The sequence below is a fragment of the Cylas formicarius genome, unplaced genomic scaffold, assembly GCF_029955315.1.
Source record: "Cylas formicarius isolate icCylForm1 unplaced genomic scaffold, icCylForm1.1 PGA_scaffold_1__22_contigs__length_36826433, whole genome shotgun sequence".
Lineage (NCBI taxonomy): Eukaryota > Metazoa > Arthropoda > Insecta > Coleoptera > Brentidae > Cylas > Cylas formicarius.
In genome coordinates this window covers 29,391,570-29,409,480 of record NW_026844264.1, presented here as the reverse complement: position 1 = coordinate 29,409,480, position 17,911 = coordinate 29,391,570, and the positions used below count along the sequence as shown (strand labels likewise).

Sequence of the window (17,911 nt, the reverse complement as noted above, 5' to 3'; positions counted from 1 at the left end):
ATATGGTGCATATTTCTTTAAATTTTACTATTTTTTCTATTGAAGACATTATGCGAAAACTAATGCTTCCTACCTACAGCTAGTTTTTAAATCTGATGTTTCGCTTCCCATTGAAAATGTTTTTAAGGTTTCTTGATAATAACGGATTTCGTTAGATTTTTAAATAAAACCAGGATAACAAAAAAACGATATAATAAATATTTTTCTATTATAGGTTACAAACTTAACTCTAAATCACATGCAAGGTAGTAAACGTAATTTTGAAGAAAAATATTCGGAAACAAAAATTAAATCCGAAGATTATGCCTGGGTTGATCTTAAAGTAGCTGCGATGTACGATAGCTCTGAAACAAATAGTGCGTACAGTTATCATCATGTTAAAGTTTCATTACTCCGCAGTCCAGGGAAGCCGACTTGAAGTTATCATATGATAACGCTAGGTAAAGGATACAGAACAAAATTAAGAGTTTTCAGAAGTAGTGGTGAAAACACCACTAATAGGAAATTTCTGACGACGATGATAAAGTTCAAATAATATATTGTTTTGGAAAACTGAATAATATTGAACTGAGGTGGTTTTTACTTGATGAAAATCCATTTATCAAAGTAAATAAGAACTAAAAGTTAAAATTAAATTATATATTTTGACATGACAATTGTTTCTACAACACCGTGTCTTTATCAAAACTTAATTAAAGTTATTGTGAGAATTTAAGTTCAATAAAGGAGAGGTATTTAAACCTAATTGGTCGTTAAGCAATACGTTTTAATGTCTCATTTTGTTAATCTCCATGGCTTCCAATAAATTTAATTTTCTACTTTTTGTGGCTGCATGTAAAATATCAAAATTGTAGTCAAAAATGTGTTTTTCTATGTTTAAGTGTGTTGCATAATTAGAATCTAGACTATTGTTTTTAAACGCTCTTATATGTTCGTTAATGCGTTTCTTGAAGGATCTACCTGTTTGTCCATTATAAATTTTAGGATCCACATTTCAACCTGTAGACAGCTGATTTTTGGGATTCTTTACATTTCGTTACATTATATTTTAAAAATTTTCCTATTGTGTTGCTAGTTCTGAAAGCTATTTTTCAACCACATTTTGATGAATGTTTTGAAACTTTTTCACTAGGTTCTCCTATGTATTTAATTGTTTTAAATTGTTCGTGTTCTGTATTAGGTTTCGGATAAATAGAGTTTACTGTTGTCTGTAGTTGTTTTTTATTTATAATTTTATCTATAATGGACGGATTGTAGCCGTTGTTCAGTGCAATTTGTTTAATGATATTAAGTTCTTTGTTGTAATTTTCTGTTGAGAGTGGTGTATTAAGAAGTCTGTGTATAAAAGAGTTAAATGCAACCATTTTGTGTGTATAAGGGTGATTTGAGCTGTTATGTATGACTGTGTCTGTGTGTGAAGGTTTATGATATATTGAAAAGTCTAATTTGTCTTGCGTTTTCGTAATAGTAGTCTAAAAAATTAATAGAGTTATCCTGTTCAATCTCGATAGTGAATTTTATAGGATTATGTAATGAATTAATGTAATTTAAAAAAGAATTCAATTGTCTGTCCGTTCCAACAAAGCAAGCAAAGACATCATCCACGTATCTATACCACGATAAAAACTTTTACTTTTTTTTTTTAAAAGGTAAGGACCCAACTTAACGACAAAAATAATTTAAAAGTTTGCACGGATTTGCGGAGCCAGTTAATTATGGATCGTTATGTAGAAATGTAATTGAAATTGTTACCTCTTCCGCAATAGATATGAGATTATCTGCCATAGCTTTTCCCGTCTGTAGCACCAGCTCATAGAATACGCCAGTTTGTTTATTCTGTAGCAGCTCGTGTGGAGGACCGAATTCAACAACTCTGCCGGCGTCCATCACGAGAACTTTGTCGGAGTCCATTATAGTGTGCAACCTGTGCGCCACAGTCAACACAGTGCACTGGGAAAACTTTTTCCTTATCGTAGATTGTATGAGTAAGTCCGTTTGGGGATCAACGTTAGCGGTAGCTTCATCTAGGACCAAAATTTTGTTATTCCTAATTATGGCTCTAGCCAAACACACCAGCTGCCTCTGGCCGACGCTGAAGTTTGAACCGCCTTCAGACATAACGGTTTCAAGACCTTGAGGTAGTTTCGACACCGCTGGTTTAAGTTCAACCTCTTCTAGAGCACTCCACAGTACCTACAAGAAAATCAGTTCATACCGAAATCTATTCATATCAAACACCATCTTTTACATTATCATTATATTCCCCAAATGGATCCAAGTTTTTTTTAAGTGTACCAGAAAACAAAACTGGTTCCTGTGGTATTATTGAAATATGAGATCTTAATTTGTTCAAGCTTATCGATTTGGTATCAACATCATCTATGAAGATATTTCCTTCAATGTCAGCTAGCCTGAATAGAGCTACGATAATCGAGGATTTTCCGGCTCCCGTTCTGCCGACTATCCCAACTTTTTCCCTGCTCTTAATTTCAAATGTCATGTCGTTTAAAACGTTAGGTTCACTAGGCGCATATTTCAGGCTCAGGTTCTGGAATTTAATGTTTCCGCTTTGGGGCCACGTTATCGCCGGTTTAACAGCGCCTTCGTCTTTTTCTGGTACCACGTCCGCATATTCTTTCACTCGTTCTACGCACGTCATTGTGTTTTCCAATTCACTCCATTGTCGCACAGCGAACTGCAAAGTTCCGGTTAACGTTATAGACTGGGTGATCGCCAAACCCACATTGGCCCCGTATGTTTCTGAAAGGGTGTATCGGAATCTTAGTGGATCTTCCGTAATTTCTATTGATAAATTTTACCTGTGTTCATGATCAAGAAACTAAAAGTGACAATTGTTATGAAAATCACGCAGTGAAAATCCAGCCAAAGTCCAAAGCATCTACTAGAGGCCAGAAACATGAAAAATACCGAACTATATTTGTTGTGATAATCGTCGAATTCCTTCTTTAACATTTCCTGAGCGCCAAATGCCCTGATTGTCGTTAGGCCCTGTAAGGAGGTAGTTAGATGTGAATAAACGGGACTCCTCGCTAAAAATGTATTTTAAATGCTCTTGATTTTTGAGGTTGCCCTAGTTGCTTCTGTGTTTACCTATCCCTTCTAGTCGTTTAATGTTTCTGCTGGTCCTCAAATATATAAATCGTATGTAGTAGAATATGAACAGGACGACAATGGCAGGAATCAGCATCCAAATGTTCACAACCGAAACCACCGTTAATGCCGCTAAAACATTAACGCCAAACTGGAAAGAGGATATATTTTAAACTCTATATTACACGTTAATATGAGTTTGTTGGGTTAAAATTGGTGGAGAGTGGAGGGTGCTGATGACCAAGTGTACTGTTTCTGTTCACATGTGCCCATTCTTTACCGTAAATTGTATTTCTTTAGGATTAATCAAAAAATGTAGATATGCTGTCTACAAGTTAGACCCATGCCAAAAGCCAATTCGAAATTTCCATGTCAAAACATTTCCGCATTACCAATCTGCATCCAAATTATTTCAAAAAGAAAAACAAAAATAGACAACGAGATAAATTAAAGATAGATTTATGTGAACAATTCATTTAGCAATCCGACATTAGCGATAAGTACATACATACTTCATTAACACCCTAAATGGCTTTATAATTTCTACGCTCTTACTTGCAAAGTATCCAGAAGCATTGTAGGCAAATACTCATCGATTTGATTCATATCTTTGGAAAATCTGTTTAAAATTCTTCCCGATGGATTGAGATGGAAAAACCTCATGGTACCATAAACAATTTTACCGAACATTGTATTATGCAGTTTTATGGAAGCGTTCATGCAACACCTAAAGAACCACAGCGATCTAACAATGGTTATTATGACCGTCACTGCTATTATACAGGAGTAAGCAATGAGGGCAGTATGCTCTCCAATGTGGTCCAACCAAAATTGTTGTAATTTATTTAAATGTAATGTGCCATTGTCCGAACTGTAGACAACTTCAGAAAATAAATCCAAATCCAGCGTCTCTTTTTGGTTCCTCCTAATCTGCTCCACATTGACCCTTAAATGTAAAAAGGAATTTTACAAAAATGCTACAAAAAATTAGTAACTAAATTACCAGTACGTCAAAAAGTAGTCTCCGCAGCTTGCGAACGTCTGAGCTAATATAAATGCTAACAGCACCATAAAAATGGTGCAACCATGACCGCCAGATAATATGTAGGTTTTGTAAACACTCCAGTTGACGGTTCCCCGCCCTTGGCCTTCCTTTTCTTCCGTCGGGTCCTTTTCAGTTTTGGAGACAACTTCTTTAGTTGATATTCTAGGACCAGAAGATTTTTTCCAATCTATGTTCTCATCTCCATTCGAGTCATCAATAATATCTTTCAATTCCTCCAGAAGATTTGTAAACTCCGTTCCGGAATTTTGAACTTCCTCATACGTACCAGAGCTTTCTATTTTACCGTTGCCGAGCAAATAAATACTTTGGACGTTTTTGAGGTACTGTAGCTGATGCGTAACAAGTACAACGCATTTGCTTTTAAGATATCCGGCGATACATTCATCGAACAAATGTCTGCCAACGTGTGTATCAACTGCTGATAATGGATCATCAAGTAAATAAATGTCGGCTTCTTTGTAGACTGCTCTGGCAAGGTTGATTCTAGCTCTCTGACCTCCGCTTAATGACACTCCTCGCTCACCAACAATGGTACGATCTCCGTAGGGAAATAAAGCGAAATCCCTTTCTAATGCACATACTCTAACTACCTCGTTGTATTTTGCAACGTTGAATTCTTGCCCGAAAGTGATATTTTGTCTAACGCTTCCAACAAAAAGCCAAGGCTCTTGAGAAGCATATGAAATGCTGCCTTCTATTTGGGCGGAACCAGATACAGGAAGAAGTTCTTTTAATATCGCGTGCAAAAGCGTCGTTTTGCCACTACCGACGGGACCAATTACTGCTGCCAATTGCCCCGAAGAAACGTCCATGGAAATATTGTTTAAAATATTTCCCTTTGCGGTCTGTGTCCAGGTCACTGATACCTTGTCCATATGGATACCGGCCGGCGCGTTCGTCTGGTTGTTGGGTGAATTTAGGAACGATGAACTAGAATCAAATGTCACTTCATCGTACAGCAAAAACCGTTTTATCCTTTTGACAGATATGCCAGCTTCCGCCATTTGAGTAATTCCTTGAGGCCAAAACATTGCGACCGATAGATTTAAAATGCCATAAAAGCAGGTGGTAACAAATACATAGTGAGGATCTAGAGTTTTCCCTAAGAGAACGTAGGACATCATGCAGAAATAAATTGAAGCTCTGTTTAAGAACATATTAAAGGACATTACAAATGCTCTAATCACCGATGTCTTGCGTATTTCACCAAGTTCTGTTCTGAAACGGAGAAGTATTTATTTAATGAAGATGAAAAATGTTATAAAACTTCTAAATAGTACCTTCTGCTGATTTCCACCAGCTTAGCGAATGGTTTTTCCCAGGTATACATCTTAATCACTTGTATGCCAGATATAATCTCGTTCATCAGTCGGATTCTTTCGTCGGTCAATAGAGCTGTACTGAGTCGATACGCAGAGGACTTTTTCCCCATCCACACTGAAAAAAGAATCCATCAATAGAATTACAGTTTTGATTTCTAGACCCACCCTCTCCAGGTTACTTACTTTGAAAAGGAACAAAGGCTAGCATCAAGATAACCCCTACAAGACCAGTCCATCCTACATAAATTCCCAAAAGTAACAACACGACTATTGTCTGAAGAGGAGCCAACCATAAGTTGTGAATATGGGTGGTCATCATTTCGAATCGCGTTACATCGTTGGAGATGAGATTAACCATCTGGCCTATCGTGGTTCCAGCTAGGGCGGATTTGTTCAATTTAAGGGCTTTTCTAAGACGAGATGAATATTTTAAAATCGAATTGCGTTTGCGATTTAAAATATATAGTGAACGTATATTGGTTTGAATTTTTGTATAATAAACCAACAAAAAATCTCATATCAAAGAAAACCACGGTACTGTCGTGTTGGTCGTCATTCAAATAAGTAACATTCGAGTCTATGATTTGTCCAATCCGTGGTCTTTTCTACAAGAAGATGTTTTTTTCAAGATAAACTTTTGCAAATAATAATAATAATATTTATTTAAATCAATAAAAAAACATATATAATTTACCAACTTATTGTAATGTAAACATTAAATTAATATTAATACAAAAAAAAAACACTAATACTCAAGGTATTCTAAGTTAAAAACTTGACAGCCATCTTTGAACATAACGCAGATTAATTTAACTATGTTTACTATATAACATGCAAAAGAAAAAAAAACCATAATATTCTACCAAAAAAAGAAACGCTTTTATATAGTTACAATACATTAATGAATCTGTGAATTTGACTTATAATAAATATTCATTTAGAAACTTAAGTTAAGTCAATAAACCACTTAGTTATTTTTTTTTTAATGATTTTAATTTTATTTTGTTTTTCAGTTCTATATAAATTATAAATTTTTCGAGCAGTATAAAAGTAATTCTTTTGTCAAACGGATAAATGCATTTTTTCTAAAGTTAAATTTTCTCCAAGTTTAATTAAGTCAGATCGCGGATTTAACTTAAATATAATTTTCAAAATTCTTTTTTGTATTACGTAAAGGGGCTGAAGAGTTGTGCGATAGACACCACCCCAACCAATTATTACATAAGATATAAGTGATTGTAACAGTGAAAAATAAGTAGAAAGAAGTAATTGCTTATCAGATATTTTATTAAGTTGCCGGAATAAATACAATAAGAATCGTAACTTTTTCACTAACTGTTCGACATGGAAGTTCCACTTTACATTTGAGTCAACATGAATTTCTAGAAAGGTAATATGCTCAGCTCTACGTAAAAACCAGCAAATGTTTCTAAACAATAGTTTTATAGTAAGTTTATTGTTTGCAGGTAGCCGATCATTATAATTTGATCATGAAATTTGAAATCTAAGTTAATTGCTAGTAAATTATAGTCAAACCACTGTGACATGAGTTGCAAGTCCTAACTTATGCAGTTCCCGACTTCGTCCCAATTGTTACCTTCAACAAACAAAACTGCATCATAAGCAAAAGAGATGATTTTACCGGAAAAATCAATAGTAAGTAGTTGATTTATGTATATACGTTACAGTTCTCGGCTTACTGAAACAGGTTATTAATCTCTACCATTCGTTGTCGATTTTTCAAGTAAATTTCAATTAGTAAGTGAGCAAATCCTCTTATACCAACTGAATATAATTTAGTCAAAAGCCGCGAGTGGCTTACAGTATCGGATGCGTTTGCTAAGTCAATGAACACTGCAGAACATGGTCTTGAATTATCTAAGCGTCTACATACATTTGACAATAGCATAGCAATGGCATCATTAGTTGACTTGTTATCACTAAAACCAAACTGGCATTAGATATTATATGATTTTTAGTAATAAAAGAAACTAGTGGAACATTTAAGGCTTTTTCGAAAATTTTTGTTACATTAGATATAAGACTTGGCCTGTAATTCTCAAGAATGTTTCGTTCTCCTTTTTTAAAAGCAATTTTGAGATTGAGATTTTAGTTTTCTTTTATGATTAAAATCAAAAACTTTTGCAAACCGCTAATCAGAAAGGTGCATATACCAACATTAACGTTAATTGTTACTACCATTGCCATTACAGTTATTTAGCTTAAATTCAGTTTCATTAGATCAACAGGACTGCAGAAATAATTCAAAATCTGTTTCTTAAATTATGTTCGTTTTCGGTATGCAGAAATCTATATTTAAGGTCATCGTAAGTATAAATACTACCTGTAGATAATTGTTGATGTTGCTATTCTTATCTTCATACCCAAATGGAATATATGAAGCATGTAAGTGTGTTGACATAAAACGTATACAAAAGAAGACAAGACTATTACAGTTGCGTAGATGTAAGCCTCGTTCCGACTCATAGTTGAATCTTGCTGGTAGAACTCCAACAACTTTGATAGTGCTATAGGTTGAGAAATCCTGCAAGAAAAATCAATCGATGATGCGGCTTTCAGTTTTTTAATTATACGAGTAGCCTACTTAACGCCCATCTCCATAAAAAAATACATGAAAGCAAGAATTAGAATTATGAGGTTTTTCCCAAAGACCCTTCCCAATGCTCTCCACAGAGAAGGATTCTTTTTGTCTTTGACCTCCCTTCTCCATTCTTTTTCTAGTTTATCTCCTAGTATCGTCGAATCGTGTGACTTTAGTGACGGAAAAATGTCATCTTCGTTAAGGTCCGTTCTAAATCCTTTGTAGAAGAGTGGCAGAAGCCATCTGAAATTATAGTATCATTTTTTTCTTAACCTTCAATTCGATAAACTTTTAAAAAATATTGCAGGTCAACTTTTTTTCTGGAAAATATTTCATAGCTTGTTTTTGTTGTCAAAATCGTCGATTTATCTCGAAACTTTAGCAGTTGAGAAACATTTCCTGTTTACCAAGAAAAACTAATTTTAAAGAAACGATCTCTTAAATAACTATCTGATACCGGCTCGATTTAAAAAGTTCCTCGCGCTATAAATAAAATAGATAACACTCAAATAGTAATTGTTTGGAAACAATATAAAAATTCGCCTGAATTTTTATGCAGATTTACTTATAAAAACTATCAGCGATCTAAAACAACGAAAAATTATCGCACAGACTTAAGTTAAATAAGTGTTTTTAAAGGATTTTCTCAAACGAAATCTAAAATTAACAAACTGAAAAATGGTACTTACACATAAAATATTTTGGAAAAAACATTGGCGACTTTGTATGGATTTTTCTGCTGAATAGTTCTTGTCCTTTCCTCCTGCGTATTCTCCATTCAAAATGCCGATACTGTTGAACGAAAAAAATCAAAACAATTACTAATGTCGGCTGCCTATAGACTCGCTGCCCCGTCAGAGTTGGATTAAAATTCTAGCGCAAAACAATTTTGAAAGTTTATACAAGTTGGTCAAACTTAAACTACAGCAGCTGACAAAGGCAAGCTCAGAAACAATTGTTTTCCACGTTCCTATTATCACCGTTGGTTATTTTGTTGCGTTCAGTAGAGAGTAGCTGTTAGAAGAACCACCGCGATTGATTTAAAACGCAGCTATAATAGGACGAAAGGATTCACTAGCTAAAATGCGAAGGCGACCATCCTGTAGTTGTGTGAAGTGCTCGATTAGTCTCAGTCTTTCGCAAGTACTTGTATAGATTTATATCTTTGTGCAATAGGCACCTATTATTACATTTAATATTTTTCTCGAAAAATTGAGTTCCATCTTTACAAATCGTGTGACAACATAGAGAGGAAATTTACAGGATTGCTACAACTGATTGGGAAACCCTTTTTAATAATCTTGGAAATTAAATCTGACTTCAGTTTAAGTAATCCAGATACTCTTTCGGTTTTTACAATGGCTACACATTCACTCTTTCACAAAGCCTTAGTTAATTTGATACCCTGTTTCCCGATGACGAAATATTTTAGAACACTATATGGTAACTTTTGCATCAAAAATACTCGAGAAGTATCGACACCTATCAACACCTTGTATAATATACATACGCTTCGTTTATATTTATATTTTCAATACAAGTTGTTAAAATTTACTTATCTACAAAAAATAAAATATTTATCGGTAGAATTCAATCTTTGTTTTTTAATTAACCGATAATAAACATTACTCTGTGGCAACCATACTTGGTGTTGGTAAACTTTGGAGCTTATTTAGTATTTTATGTATTTAGATTAACACGTGTAAATTTTTTTTCTTGTCAATCCTGCTTGCAGCCATGAATCTACACGAGTCAAGCCTTCATGGTTAGAAGTACTATTGTGGTAGAATTGTGCAATCTTAAAGGACGTAGAGTTGAGAGATTATTTGTGAATTTTAAAGCGATGGCCATAAAATTTCTGATCCCAAAACATCATTGAAAATTTTATATGTAACAAACACGTCTCTAAAATGAATGACGACCCTTATTTTGCTCCTCAAAATATGAAAAATTTCTTTTCGAGTGGCGTCGACTTCACTGTCCAATAACTATAATAATAACTATCCGATTTTTTAGTCTTTTTACGACTAACTTTAATATTTTATCCACAAACATATTACAATGCAGGTGTGAATTATATCAACTTCCCAAACATCGTACACTAATAGGGCATTTTACAGCCTCTAGCATAGACCAATTAAACTTTACTGTTTTAGCACTTTTCAAATTTAAAATTACTAAATAGAAACACTTATTTCTACTCACTCCATCGAGTTACGATTAGAAATATATTTGTCTCTTCGTCTAATCTTTCCAAACTTTCATATCTAGATTCTTTCCCTGGACGACTCGTATCATCTCTAAAAATATGGCAAAACAGGTCCTTATGATGCCCAGCTCTTGGATTTTGAGACAGTTTTTCTGGCACTAATTTTTGAATTATTTTATTATGACATAGATAGAAGTTTTTGGAAGTTGACGAGCCTAAACTTTGTAGAAAGAAAATCACTAGAAAATAACAAACTAAATTGTCTAAGCAGGATTAAAAGTTTAGTTGGTCTAGACCTTAGCAACCATTCCTGCATCTACTTAGGTAAGACAAGTACGAATGAATCTTCATTTAGAAATTTGTGACGTTTTCCATTATCAAAATTCTTGATTCTTTTGGTGCAATAAATAATTGTTTTTTAATTTTTATCCAACTTCTGGATTCCTCCTGCGTCGGTTTTTGCTGAGTCGAACTAGCTAACGTTGCTTGACTGAAACTGGCTCGTATTTTACTCTGTATGGTCTGTTCATAGATATAAGAAAGTGGCCATTTGCTTTTGAATGGGATTATTCAGGGGTGGTCATTAACATACAACGCAACAAGATTATTATCTAAAGTTTCGGAATTTAAATTCAGGTAAAATTGTGGTTCGTAATAGAAAATAATTTTATACCTACCTGTGTTTAATATTCTTTGGTTTGGTTTACTACTTAGTTTAAGTTTATTAGTAATCATTCTTATTTCGTGTGTAATACAGCGTGTGTTGAATCGTGTGCGAATTATGCAAAATATGTGCGAGTCTAGTGTATCTCAGGAGATTCTCCCGCCCAGATGTAGAAAACACTATTCTATTGAGATTAAGGAAGTTATAAACAATGTTTATTTGACTCTCATTGAACGTGGTGCCAGCAAGTAAGCATCTTTAGAAGAAACGGCCACATTGACGAAAATTCCAATATCAACTGCGAAAAAGAAAAGAAGCGATGCTGACATTTTCTCGAGTGCAGATGAAAGTGATCAAGTTATAATACGGCGTAAAATTTACCAGTTATACGAGGAACAAAGCGTGCCTACATTAGATATCTTAATTAGGAGGCTTAAAAAAGATGAAACCGGTGTTAAATGTGGCGGAACTACTTTATGGAAATGTATCCAACCCATGGGTTTTAGATTTTAAAAAATTGAAAGTTTTAATGGAATGGAATCTTTTAGAATTCGGAAATGGCGACTGGAATATCCAGAAAAAATTAGGATTTACATAGAACAACAAAGGCCAATTATTTACTTGGATGAAACCTGGTTCGACACTTATGATACCCCGGAAAAGGGTTGGGTTGACTCTAGTGATAAGTGTAAAACAAACGCGCAATCAAAAAGAGGTAAAAGAATAATTATTTTGCATGCTGGCTCTGGATTCTAATTGGACTTTCTCTGTCTTCGAAGAATATTAGAGATTCTTCTCTGGATTACCGTGAAGACACCACCGCTGATTTATTTGAAGGTTGGTTTAAAAACAATTTAGTTCCAAACATTCCTCCTAATAGCGTCATTGTAATGGACAATGCAAGTTATCCCAGTAGACAGTTGACTAAAACCTCTTCCTCATGTGACACAAAAGCAACAATCCCAAACTACATGTATAATAACGACATTTATTTTCACGAAGATTATACCAAAAAGCAATTAATTGAGGTTCTACAAAGCTTGAACCTACAAAAGGAATACGTCTGTAATAATTATGCAAAAAATCTAGGGCATACAGTTTTAAGGCTTCCACCTTACCACTGTATCTTTAACCCCATTGAACATGTTTGGCACCAACTGAAATCTGCCATTCGTCATAACAATGTTTTTCCCCGTGTTAACTCCAATGTTCTCAAACTTATAGAAACCGAAGTTTCTAACATCCCTCCACAAAGTTGGACAAATTCTGTTCGTATATCCATATCGCAAATAATATAGAACAAATAATAATCACAAGACGCGATGATAGCGATAGTGATACTGATATATTATGTGAATAATTTGAAGTAATTTAAGTAGGTAATAAAAATAATTTGTAATTTTATTTTATATTTAAACATAAATACATAAATAAATAAATAAATAAATATTGTTTAGCATCTTTCCTAACAAAACCCCAAATAATTAAATTCTAAACAAAGTACGGACCTGTTCGGCCATATTTCATGAGGGCCGCAAACACCGCCTCGGATGACTGATTCTCATAATAATGGTGACCGGAGACCTGAGTCGCGGTTAAGATTGTTAGATTGCTTATAGATTTTTATAGAGTCTCGGATTTTTCGTTGGTCGAAGAATTCATTACATGCAAGAATTTTAATTTTATTGAATAAAATTTTATGCCCTGTTTCGTAATTGTATTCGGCAACTGCTGATGAGTTTATTTATTTTAGTCTCATGTTCTTTGAGCCTAGTTGATATTTTTCGTCCTGTCTCCACAATCTATTCTTTGTCGCATATGCTGTAAACTCCTGGCATATGAAATAGAATGTTATCTTTAAGGAATCGAAGATGTTGAGAGATTTTTGGGAAAGTGGTAAATCTGGTTTTGACGTTATATTTCTTTACAACTTTTGATATGTGGTCAGTGATGTTTTGAATATAAGGAAGGACAACAGTGGCTAGTGTGGGATTGCTTTCGGCTTCATTGCTATTGGAAGGTTGTGGTGAAGTGTATTTTGTGATGGAACGCTTAGTACCTTTAATGTGGAAATTAGAGGCTGAGAGAGTTTTATGGTTCTGTAAACAAAAGAGTGGGTAAGCAATACTTTTCGGGCCGGATGGTGAGGTGACAATGCATTAAGGTATCGGTCTGTATGCGTAAGTTTTCTGTAAAGACAATGACCCAATGTGAGGGCTGATTTTCTATTGATAAGAATATCTAATAACGGGAGGTTGTTTTTAGTTTCTCTTTCAATGGTAAAACGTATGTTAGGGTGCATAGAGTTTAAATGTCTAAGAAAATATACTATTCCTGACCATGAGGCCAAATAACAAAAGTATCATCGATGTCGCGTTTCCATACATTTTTTTAAGAAGGAAGGTGTCGAGAGCTTTCTTCTCAAAGGCTTCCTTAAATATATTAGTTGTGATAGTGGAGAATCTATAGCTGTTCCCAACGTTCAAAAGTTTGACCGTTTTAAGAGAAATATGTTCCCGACAAGCATTTTTCAATTAAGGTGAGAAGGTTTGGTTTCAGGTTTTCGAAGTGAAAGGAATTAAGTACAAAGCTGTCAGTTTTCCCTGTAAAGGGTTTTTTTGCTAGAGAATATGTTGGACAATAGGTGGAAGGGGTAATCCGGGTTTGTGGATCTTTGGAAGCCTGTAGAGACGAGGAATGTTAGAGTCATGAGGGGCGACAGATTTTTTCAAGGAGTCTGATAGCGAAGAAGCCTTAATAATAGATTTAAAGATGCGCTCCATAGGTGACAGGATCTTTTTTAAGTTGAATGAGGAATGCAGAAGTTTTATGAAAAGTGTTACAGTAACCTGTGGAAGTTTCTTTGAAAAATTAAATAACGGTGTTGAAAAGTCATTTTAAGTGTTTAATAAACAAGTGTCGGAAGAAGTTTATGAACGTGATGACATACTATACTTTTTCTACCACCATTAAGTTTTATTAGCTTCAGAACTGACAAAAGTCCAAATAACATCAATGTTTTAAATCTACCGATTTACCAATCCAATCGTTCCCAACCCGTGTCTAAAATATATGAATTGGCCCTCGACCAGTGTTTAATAAAGCAGACGTTTTAAGCCACACTTTTCTAATGGTAGATAATTGCATAAGTCGGAATATTGGAGTAAGGAATGAAAAAAATAATATACGCACCACCTCAGAATAGTCTTTTTCCTTTTCCGAATTTAGTACGTCATATACCATTGTATAAGCTCTATTATGTGCTAGAAGTGAAGGAGGGAAAATCATTCAGTTTAAATATCGGTCCTACAAGTTTTCTGCTTTTACATATTGGAGAAACAAATTTCATCGTTGTTCAGCGAAAAAAAAAAACTAAACATTCCTAGCGGCCGAGTCTATTAAACTACCCCCTTAAACTAAAAAATCACTTAAATTGATATTATTTTCGATTTATTATGTTTTCTGCATAGGAACAAAAACGGTCAAAATACGAGGAGTGCGTAATCGAGTACCGCAGAAATGAGGCTTTTAACCTGTGATTTACCTTACTGAGCAATCAATTACCAGATTAATCCTCGGTGATTGATCGAATAGGTGCTGTAAAACACTAGAATATATCATTCCATTATAGATACCAATTTGTTTGATTATTATAATGGCTATACAGTGATGGACCTATATAACTATGAAATAAATATATATATAGATTAATTTCGTTGATAAAACTTCTTTACCCGTTTTTATTCAAAGACGGTATACAGGGTGATCACTATTAAATCTTTGAAATTGTAACAAAATTGCTTAAAATTTTATGATTCATTTTATTTCTTTTAAGAAATTTTATATTTTAAATTTAAATTCTGCGAACGAATCAACTTCTTAATACGCCCAACCTATTATTCGATTCGATACATGTGATCGTTGAGTATATTTATTTTATTTGACAATTAAACAACTTGTGACAACAAAAGAATGATTTAGAGTTTACTTAAAGAAATCGGTACTTTCGCAATATGGTTTGAGATAAGTGCTGATAATATTTAGTATTCTAGCAGTTCTAAAAAAGTATGATCAGTGATCATAAATAAAATGATTAGGTGCAACTTGCAACAAAGTTCTTTATAAAACAACGGCGTACTGAAAATGTATCAAATCAGGAGAAACAAAATGAGTAGAGAGTTGTGATAAAGTCCCTTATGAAATAAAGGAAATATTTGAAATAGCTCTTAAAATTATTTAATAACATACAGAGTGTTCCCTTTATATATCAAGATTTGGGAATTTCAGAAAAAAACTGTAAAAAAAACATAGTAAATTCATGCCTAGAGAATGGTTACTTTTCAGCCTGCTGGAAGACAGTTGTTGTGTGTCCCACTCCTAAAGTAAGTTCTCCTTCATCGTTTAATGATCTAAGACCGATTAGTTTGCTACCTGTGTTAAGCAAGGTTCTGGAGAGAGTTGTCTACTTACAGCTCTATGAATTTGTTAAAAATAATGACATCCTATCTGTTTTTCAATCTGCGACCATACAAATCACTCTCAAATCATTCACTTGTATGTGCTAAACTGCTATACTTCGGACTACCTGGCCAACTTTTGGCCTATTTTTGCAGCTACTTGCAAAATAAAAGACAAGTTGTTCGGACGACAGCTGGTGTATCGAAAGTTATTGAAGAGTTATCAGGGGTGCCTCAAGGGTCAATCTTGGGGCCACATTATTTTTACTGGATTTGATTTAGGTACCGGTTTGGCCAATCTCAATCATATGCTGATAATACCCAGCTTGTTTATTTTTTTGACCCGTTCCATTATGATGGGATCGAAGCAGATATTAATTTCCATCTGCCGCAGGTTTTTACTTATAGTGAGAGACATGCTTTAAGATTAAATTCGGTTAAACTCAGGTGCTACTCTTTGCTCGCGACTATGCAATGTACTAGTCGTTTTGTCGTTTGCTACCAAGGAAAAAATTTAAGAGTAACGGTCGACGTATCATTATGATTTAGTGAGCACATTTCAAATTTAAGTTAAAGAACTTAGGTTTTACTTAAGACTCTATATGCCAATAAGCATATATGCATTGTCATCTTGCCTCGTATTTTTTTACCCATGTTTAACAGTCCTTGATCGTAGACGCCTTCAAAAAATACAAAACTGTTGTAGGTATATGGCTTAAGGAAATATGACCACGTGTCCCCTAAAATTAAATTGTTGCAGTGGTTGTGAATAAGCAATTCACTTGAGTACCTATTCGCTGTGTTAATATAAAATATCTTAAAGTCTTCTAGGTCTCCCTATAAAGTAAATATTAAGGAGAATACTCTAAGTGTGCCTCAACTCAGATCTGCTCTTTACAAGCGAGCGTACTATTAGATAAATAAAGTGCTGATTGGGTTTTTCATTTTCTAATTAACCACAGAATTATTTCTACAATTACTTACTTCCTTTTTTATTTATTTATACTTCATTTTTCATTCAGCCAGCTTTTTTTTGTTACAAATTATATTGTCATAAAGCTGTATAATATATAGATTAATTGGATTAATGTTGAGTAGCTGACGCTGTCCAGATCAGTTTTCATCTATTCGATAAGTTGACGAATAATCGAGCTACAAGGGCTTCTAAAATTGCAACATTTTCAGAATCACCCTGAATCTAAAAATCAAAGCTAGGACATTTCGATTGCATTTAATAAAAAATCAGCTTTATTGAAAATGTATTGCAAAAGCAACAAGAACCATCTATTCCTACTAAGAATTAATTAAATTATTAATATTATTATTAATTAATTAAAATTAATGGGAAACATATCGGAAAATTAGACCCGAATTATTATAATAAAAATATAGTACCAAATACCTGTCACTAAAATTTTTGATTTAATTTTCCCACGTCGTGTTGTGCAGATTAAAACGCCCACCATGTAACATTTCAAGTTCATTCAGTTCAAGGCGTAACCTCTAAACGTTACAAACGACAGAACTGCACTTTCCTAGGAGCCATTCGGTGTTGCAGATATACTGGCGTCACTGTTTTTCACTGTTTGTTCGCTTAAATCGCGATGTTGTTCTCGGTTTAGTAATTAATTATAAGAACGTGACCGATTTTAACAGAATGTTAAAGAGAAATATTTCCAATGAGTTGGTGTTATCTTGACGCCATAATTGGCAATGCAATGCTTTTGTCGACATATTTTGAGAAATTTGACCTTGTTTCGCTCGAAATTAAGAACACAATTTTCATACAAAGTTGTTTTCTTCGAATGATTAAGCATTATATATAAATATATAAATTATTTGGAAAGAATTTATAACGTAAATTTTTAATACGTGTTTTGAAAAATATCGCATGTTGTATCGAGTTGCTTGACGTTTTGTCAGTTCTGATGGTCAAGTCGCAGGTCACTGAATGAATGTGTTTTTGCCTGCCATTTAGCTCCGCCCCCTCAAACAATATAAATGCAGGTATAGAGTAAAATAAGAGTCAGTTTCAGTAAAGCTCTGAAGAAGCCAACAGGATGATTGGCGAGGTCTTAGCTAGTTCGACTTACCAATAACCGACGCAGGAGGAATCCAGAAGTTTTATAAAAAGTAATATGATAGAATTCTACAAACCTTCTGGTCAAAACTTCGAATCGCTACTAAACAAACTCGTAACTAAAATGGAATAACATGATATACCATGCAATAACTGTAAATTTTAAACTGTTGAAAAAACATTTTCTTTTGTTATTTCAAAAACATAACTATATTATACTCAAATCATTTTCTAAAATATGTTTTTACACAAGCATTTAATCAAGCGTTTTTCTTATCTATTGTTTTCTAATAAAAGCGTTCGAACATTAATGGTTAATGTTTTTGTAGATAAATGTCATATTTGCAACATTTCATATTACTTAACACCTGCCAATATAATTATTTTGCGGTACGAACTC

At 33.9% G+C, this 17,911-nt stretch overlaps 1 protein-coding gene across 3 annotated transcripts; it reads right to left on the bottom strand.

Moving 5' to 3' along the window:
• Positions 1-205: 205 nt before the first annotated feature.
• Positions 206-16,994, bottom strand: LOC132697365 (probable multidrug resistance-associated protein lethal(2)03659). 3 transcript variants are annotated; one of them, XM_060662804.1, is made up of 13 exons: positions 16,834-16,994; positions 8,791-8,893; positions 8,105-8,344; positions 7,844-8,044; positions 5,683-5,909; positions 5,458-5,614; positions 4,115-5,395; positions 3,667-4,057; positions 3,112-3,262; positions 2,820-3,050; positions 2,249-2,760; positions 1,753-2,193; positions 206-344 (listed from the first exon to the last, which is right to left on the bottom strand). In XM_060662804.1, the coding sequence occupies exons 2-13, from the start codon at positions 8,877-8,879 to the stop codon at positions 318-320; spliced, it is 3,948 nt and encodes a 1,315-aa protein (XP_060518787.1). In that variant the 5' UTR covers positions 8,880-8,893; positions 16,834-16,994; the 3' UTR covers positions 206-317. The 3 variants fall into 3 exon arrangements, with proteins under 3 accessions (XP_060518787.1, XP_060518788.1, XP_060518789.1); XM_060662805.1 differs by lacking the exon at positions 16,834-16,994 and adding an exon at positions 9,506-9,571; XM_060662806.1 differs by lacking the exons at positions 8,105-8,344; positions 8,791-8,893; positions 16,834-16,994 and having other exon boundaries at positions 5,683-5,877; positions 7,844-7,942.
• Between the last annotated feature and the right edge of the window lie 917 nt (positions 16,995-17,911).

What these genes read in the sequence shown, in the direction of transcription:
- LOC132697365 (XM_060662804.1), bottom strand. Translation starts at nt 8,879, where the DNA reads ATGGAGAATACGCAGGAGGAAAGGACAAGAACTATTCAGCAGAAAAAT. An exon ending in ACATCAACAATTATCTACAG is followed by an intron (nt 5,910 to 7,843) that starts GTAGTATTTATA and finishes ATCTCGTCTTAG; the next exon opens with AAAAGCCCTTAAATTGAACA. An exon ending in GACTACTTTTTGACGTACTG is followed by an intron (nt 4,058 to 4,114) that starts GTAATTTAGTTA and finishes TTTACATTTAAG; the next exon opens with GGTCAATGTGGAGCAGATTA.